The 7,008-nt window shown below is 50.0% G+C and overlaps 2 protein-coding genes across 2 annotated transcripts; one reads left to right on the top strand and one right to left on the bottom strand.

Moving 5' to 3' along the window:
* Nucleotides 1-464: 464 nt before the first annotated feature.
* On the bottom strand, nucleotides 465-1,329 carry MGYG_08928 (hypothetical protein; the record flags this gene model as incomplete). Its single annotated transcript, XM_003177233.1, has 2 exons — nucleotides 465-694; nucleotides 1,032-1,329. 2 exons carry the CDS (start codon nucleotides 1,327-1,329, stop codon nucleotides 465-467), a joined length of 528 nt encoding a protein of 175 aa, XP_003177281.1.
* Nucleotides 1,330-1,846: 517 nt separating this feature from the next.
* Nucleotides 1,847-6,579, top strand: MGYG_01362 (phospholipid-transporting ATPase 1; the record flags this gene model as incomplete). The annotated part of the gene is made up of 4 exons (XM_003177232.1): nucleotides 1,847-2,266; nucleotides 2,415-5,345; nucleotides 5,404-5,633; nucleotides 5,694-6,579. The coding sequence occupies 4 exons, from the start codon at nucleotides 1,847-1,849 to the stop codon at nucleotides 6,577-6,579; spliced, it is 4,467 nt and encodes a 1,488-aa protein (XP_003177280.1).
* Between the last annotated feature and the right edge of the window lie 429 nt (nucleotides 6,580-7,008).

Here is a 7,008-nt window from a genome sequence, read left to right as displayed (position 1 = left end):
CAAACCGCGCAAGGAGCACGAGATATGTTGCAGCCCAAGCGGAGGAAACACGAAAGCAATATACGACACACTCGACGAGCAAAGCAGCGAAAAGCACTGGCACGGAGGCGCACTTTTTTTTAAGTTCCTTCTCGCAGTTGTCTCGCACTTCTGATGCACGCGCTAGTTGATTGCTGCATGAAATTATCCAATATTTAATGTTTGCAAGGAGGATCTATTAGTTATTCAGGCGGCTGAGGGTGGGAGTGCTGAGCAAACTAGTTAACGAGATGGACGAGGCCGAGCCGGACGTTCCGGCCTTTTTTTATACAGAGTGCAGTTAGGCCAGGAACAGCTAAACGGACGGCCAACAGTTGGTCTGTCCAGAGGTTTGACGAGATATTTGCTGCCTTTGCTTGTGCTGCCCCTGGAAGGCAAAGGGGAAAGGGGAAAGAGGCAGCATGGATAGAGAGAGAGAGCACTTCTTAGCCAGACGCATGCATGACCATGATCCCTGGCGCGGCACCACCCCTGATTCGAGTTCGCGGAGGCCCTTTCGCCCTTATTTTGCTTGTTTCCTTTCCCCATACTCCGTACTCCGTGCTTGCTCCTGTCTGTCCATGTCTGGCGGGCATCAAGAACTCCGCCAGCCCGCAGCCAGCCAGCCGGACGGACAAAGCCCCATGCCATGGCCCGAGGTCAAACAGCGCTGTTCCTGATCACAGGTCGGCTGTCCAGCATCAGCCAGCGCGGACGAACACAGATGTACGTAAACTCCGTATGACGCATGGAGTAGTATATGTATGTACGGAGTATCATGAGCGTAACTCCGCCGGCCCAGCCTTCCGCAGGCGGCCACCAACACATCACACAGGGAGGAGGATGAGGCCGGCCTGCCGCCCCTTTTGCGCCCAGCCGGAGCCTGGAGAGAGCGCATGTAATAATTAATGTAACCTGCGAGCCTGGAGAAGTGGACAAGTAATCAACAGACAGGCAGAGACGTTGCTGTTAGTTAACCAAGCACGCAAAGCTGCAAGTTAAAGTGTAGTTACGGAGACAAGGCGAAGGAAGCCCGCCCAGCTGAACTTCAGGCCTGTCAACTCTGGTTCGTCCCCGTAATTCTTCGTCTTCGTCTTCGTCTTCTTCGTCTTCTTCTTCGTTCTTCTTCTTCCCTTTTTTTTTTTTGCTCCGCCGCGACGGACTCAGACACCGGAAGCTGCTGATTATTGTTTTTCCTTTGCCGCGCGCTGTCTCAAGGCTCTGCTTGCGTCCCTTTTTGACTCTCTCGTCGCTCCGTCTGCGTCTTCTGGCCACTGAAGCATCAATCAACCTCAACTTCAACTTCACCATTCTTCAGCCTCGAGAGAGAGAGAGATAGACGAAGCTCTCAACGAAGATCTCGCACTCTGTCAGTCAGTCGGCCTCTGCAGCTGGCACTGGTCGGACTTGGGGTGCTGCGGAATCGCCCTATGGACCCGTCGGTCTCGCAGCTTCTGCTCTCCTGAACCGACCCTCTTCTAACGCACCCCCTGGAATTCCACGCGCTCGCTGCGTACGACTGCCGGACCAATTCCCAAAGGCCTCGAAGGAGCCCTGACAGGCTGCCTGGCTGTCTGTTTCTCCTCTCCTGGCTGTCGTGGTCGTTCCCTGCCCTTCCGGCGTTGTCTCTATATACCCCCTTCGGCTGCGTTTATTTACACCACGCCTGTTTTTTTTTTAAATAAGGAAACCTCTCACTTCTCCGTACTCCGGCACACGCTCGATTGCTCGAACCAAAGGAACAGATACGAAAAGGATAAATAAATAGAAAGACCCATTGGACGGCCATACTCTATGCAATATCTAAGAAAAAGCTAGGAAGGACGCCATGGCTGTGGTTCAGTTTGGAAGTGAGGACGAGTCGAACGTATCGAAGCCGTCGAAGCGGATGCGATGGGCTACTCAACGTCGTCCCGGCCGGCAAGGCTCGAAAAAGCGAACTTCTATCATCGATAAGCTACACCAGAGAGCAGGTTCAAGGGACGAGAAACGGAGATCCAATGCCAGCAGCCTCCCCAATGGCAGTGCGCCCTCCGAAGCCTCAGACGAGGCGGAGACGCGGCGGATCTATGTCAACGTACCACCTCCTCCTCACCAGAGAGACGAGAACGGCAACTCGACGATAAGTTTTGGACGGAACAAGATTCGGACGGCCAAGTACACTCCTCTCAGTTTCCTCCCGAAGAACTTGTACTACCAATTTCACAACATGGCCAATGTTTACTTCTTGTTCACCATCATCCTCAGTGTGAGTTATTTTTTTGTTTTCTTCTTTTCTTCCTTTCTCATCATGATCATTATTACCATTATAATTTTGTTTTTTTCCCTTTTCCTTTTTCTTTTCTTTTCTTTTCTTTATAGATGACTGACAATTGTGATCTGTGGGACTTTTGCAGATTTTCTCCTTTTTTGGTGCTTCAAACCCTGGCCTGGGATCAGTACCACTTATCTCCATTCTGACGGTTACCGCGTTGAAAGAGGGCGTTGAAGACTGGCGACGAACCGTGCTGGACAACGATTTAAATAACTCGCCCATTCACCGCTTGGTGGGCTGGAACAACGTCAATTCTACAGAGGATAATGTGTCGCTATGGCGCCGGATTAAGAAAGCGACGACAAGGGGAGTCAGGCGGGCCTGGAAGTGGTTCAAGCGTGTTAGAAAGGGCGAAAAGGCTGAACCCAAACCAATCGTTGAGGATACGCCGCGAATGTCGATAGCTACTCAACGACCCGAGTTCCGCAATTCAACTTACTCCTACCGACCGTCATACCAGGCAGACCGTCCTGGAAATGGCAATGAAGATATCCAAATGACTCCTCTCCCGTCTCCGAGCGTCAATGGAAACGGTAAAGCTGAATCACGCGCTCCTCCTCCTTTCAACGACACGCCCATGTCACCTACGGGAAAGTTCTACGGCAGTCTTCTCAATAAGTCATGGCAGCCATCCGGATCTGCCAGATTTAAACGTGATTACTGGAAAAACGTAGAAGTGGGCGACTTTATCCGAATATATAATGGAGAGCAAATCCCAGCTGATGTGGTGGTCCTGTCTACCTCCGATCCGGACGGCGGCTGCTATGTTGAAACCAAGAATCTTGACGGAGAAACCAACTTGAAAGTGCGACAGGCACTACACTGCGGGCGTGCCGTCAAACACGCGAGAGATTGCGAAGGGGCTCAATTCGTTATCGAGAGCGAGCAGCCGCATCCCAATCTTTACCAGTACAACGGTGCTATCAAATGGAATCAGGCTAACCCTAATTACCCGGAATCCCCGGAAAAGGAGATGGTGGAAGCAATCACCATCAACAACGTCTTGCTTCGTGGCTGCAACTTGCGAAACACCGAATGGGTCCTTGCGGTTGTCATCTACACCGGTCTGCAAACGAAGATTATGCTCAATACTGGACTCAGCCCACGCAAAAGCGCTCGACTGGCAAGGGATCTCAACTGGAACGTTATCTACAATTTCATTATACTCTTTGGAATGTGTCTTATTTCGGGTATCGTGCAGGGGGCTACGTGGGCTCAGGGTAACAATTCCTTGAACTTTTTCGAGTTTGGGTCTTATGGCGGTAGACCCAGCGTCGATGGAATCATTACATTCTGGGCATCCCTCATCCTGTACCAGAATCTTGTCCCGATCTCTCTCTTCGTCTCCCTTGAAATTATACGTACTCTCCAGGCCGTCTTTATCCACAGTGATACCTTCATGTACTACGAAAAACTGGAATACCCCTGCACACCCAAATCTTGGAATATCTCAGATGACCTTGGCCAGATTGAATATATCTTCTCCGACAAGACTGGTACTCTGACCCAGAATATTATGGAGTTCAAGAAATGCACGATCAATGGCGTTGCTTATGGTGAAGCCTACACCGAAGCGCAGGCTGGTATGCAGCGCAGACAAGGAATCAATGTGGAGGAAGTTGCAAGAAAGGCCAAAGAGGACATAGCACGGTCACGAGAGTCAATGTTGAAGCAGCTTAGGGCTATTCACGACAACCCATATCTCCACGATGATGAGCTCACCTTTGTGTCTTCGAACTTTGTCTCTGATCTTACAGGCTCATCTGGAGAAGAACAGAAGAATGCCGTCGCCAACTTCATGACTGCTCTCGCTTTATGCCATACTGTCATCACAGAACGCACTCCAGGCGACCCGCCCAGAATTGATTTCAAGGCCCAATCGCCTGACGAAGCAGCTCTTGTATCTACCGCGCGAGACTGTGGCTTCACCGTACTAGGCCGAACTGGTGATGATATCCGATTGAATGTCATGGGTGAGGAACGACGATACACGGTTCTTAATACTCTGGAATTCAACTCCACTAGGAAGCGAATGAGTGCTATCATCAGAATGCCTGATGGAAGAATCATACTCTTCTGCAAGGGTGCTGATAGTATAATATATTCCCGCCTTTCTCGTGGTAAGCAAGCCGAACTCAGAAAGAACACAGCAGCACAACTTGAAGTCTTTGCCAGAGAAGGTCTCCGAACGCTTTGTGTCGGACAGCGCATCCTCTCGGAAGAGGAGTACCAAGAGTGGAATAAGACTTATGAGGATGCTGCCCAAGCCATTGATGAACGTGACGAGAAGCTTGAGGAAGCGGCAAGCTTCATTGAGCGTGAACTTACCTTAATCGGAGGAACTGCCATTGAAGATAGATTGCAAGACGGTGTTCCAGACACTATTTCTTTGCTCGGAGCTGCTGGTATCAAGCTGTGGGTTTTGACAGGAGACAAGGTCGAGACCGCTATCAATATCGGCTTCTCCTGTAACCTGCTGGCCAGCGATATGGAGCTAATTATCTTTAATGTCGATGCGGATGATATCGATGCCGCCACCACCGAGCTTGATAGCCACCTCGCGAATTTCAACCTTACAGGATCCGACGCAGAGCTTCGAGAAGCTCAAAAGAACCATGAACCTCCGGCTGCCACGCACGCACTTGTCATTGACGGAGAAACTCTCAAGATGATGCTCACTGATAAGCTGAAGCAAAAGTTTCTTCTCCTATGCAAGCAATGCAAGTCCGTTATCTGCTGCCGTGTCAGCCCTGCGCAGAAGGCTCAGGTTGTTAAGATGGTCAAGGAAGGCTTGAAAGTGATGGCACTCTCCGTCGGCGATGGCGCCAATGATGTTTCTATGATCCAAGAAGCTGATGTAGGCGTTGGTATTGCTGGCGAGGAAGGACGACAAGCAGTCATGTCTTCGGACTATGCTATTGGACAGTTCAGTTACTTACAACGTTTGATTCTGGTGCATGGTCGATGGTCGTATCGTCGCATTGCTGAGACCCTCGCAAACTTCTTCTACAAGGTACGCCTCTTTCATTCTTTCTGATACTGACGTCATTTTCTAACTATGTATGGTATAGAACCTTGTCTGGACATGCGCTTTGTTTTGGTATTCCATCTATAACAATTTTGATAGTTCGTACCTTTTCGACGGCACTTATATCATTCTGGTTAACCTTGCATTTACCTCGTTACCTGTTATCTTGATGGGCATTCTTGACCAGGACGTTGATGACAAAGTGTCTCTTGCTGTTCCACAGCTTTACAAGAATGGCATCGAACAGAAGGAGTGGACTCGTACCAAGTTCTGGTACGTCTATTACAATATCTTTTTTTAAAGGGTTGAATTCTTCTAACCACATATTCGCAGGCTTTACATGCTGGACGGGCTGTATCAGTCTGTGATCTGCTTCTTCACGACGTATCTCCTGTTCCGCCCAGGGCAGAACGTCAGCGAAAACGGCCTGGACCTCAGTGATCGTACACGAATGGGAATCTACGTTGCCTCATGTGCAATTGTATGCAGCAATACCTACGTTTTGCTCAATACTTACCGCTGGGACTGGTTGACTGTCCTTATTAACGCCGTGAGCTCGCTCCTCATCTGGTTCTGGACTGGCGTCTACTCCGCTACCACATCGGCTGGCCAGTTCTACAATGCCGCAGCCGAAGTCTACGGTAGCCTTTCGTTCTGGGCTCTCACATTCGTCACTGTTGTCATGTGCCTCGGACCACGATTTACCATCAAGTCAATACAGAAGATATATTTCCCTCGGGATGTCGACATTATTCGCGAACAAGTGACGCTTGGGAAGTACAGCTATCTTGAAAAGTATGAGGCTTACGTTCCCCCATCACACGCATTTGCCGCGCAAGGCTCGGGGGACATGCAAAGTAAAAAACCTGCTCCAAAGCGAGATCCGAACCAACCGGAAGAGGAGCGCCCCATTTATCCTCCTTCTGTTGCGCCAACCGCAACAACCCACAACCCACGCAGCCAAAATGGCAGTGACACAACTGCTTACACGGCAAGCTTGGATCTCCGGCCTCCAGCCCACCAGTCACTAGAGCAAGAGCGCAATCCACCACGGGATCGTGTAAGGCCGTCGATAGATCGCTGCAGATCCTCGGTGGATCGAGTCAGGTCAAGCTTCGAAGCCAGCAGTGATTTCACTTCGGCGGCGATGCTAGCCCGAATCGAATCTAGCCATGTTAGAGGCGAACACAACGGCCATCCTGCGATCCAGGAACACTAGGTGTATATATACGATTCACGGTCCATATCGGCTGGCACATACGCACCAGCACCAACCTCCGCTACTAATCTCCGACGGCCCTCATTCAATGCGCGCACGTTATCACGACTTTCCATACTTTCTTTTCTCTTTTGTACGGTTCTCTTTACACTCTCAATAATTCGAAATACCAGCCATCTCAGATACCATTTCTCACCCTGCTCTCCTCTGCGTCACCCTACCGACTTCCTCGTTGCATTTTTCATCCTCTTCGTCTCATCCAGCTTCCTACGTTCCGCTTGGCGTTTTGCAGTTCGGTCTTTGGCTATGTTTCTGTTTTCTTTCTCGCTTGTCGCATGATATCACTTCCGTCCCTTTACTTTCCTTTTCTTTCCTTGTGTTGTAATTTTATTCCCTTGAGCGCGAAAAGCAAATAATTCCTCGTTATAT

Source organism: Nannizzia gypsea, genomic scaffold (assembly GCF_000150975.2).
Source record: "Nannizzia gypsea CBS 118893 supercont1.1 genomic scaffold, whole genome shotgun sequence".
Taxonomy (NCBI): domain Eukaryota; kingdom Fungi; phylum Ascomycota; class Eurotiomycetes; order Onygenales; family Arthrodermataceae; genus Nannizzia; species Nannizzia gypsea.
This window is presented reverse-complemented; position numbering and strand designations above follow the sequence as displayed.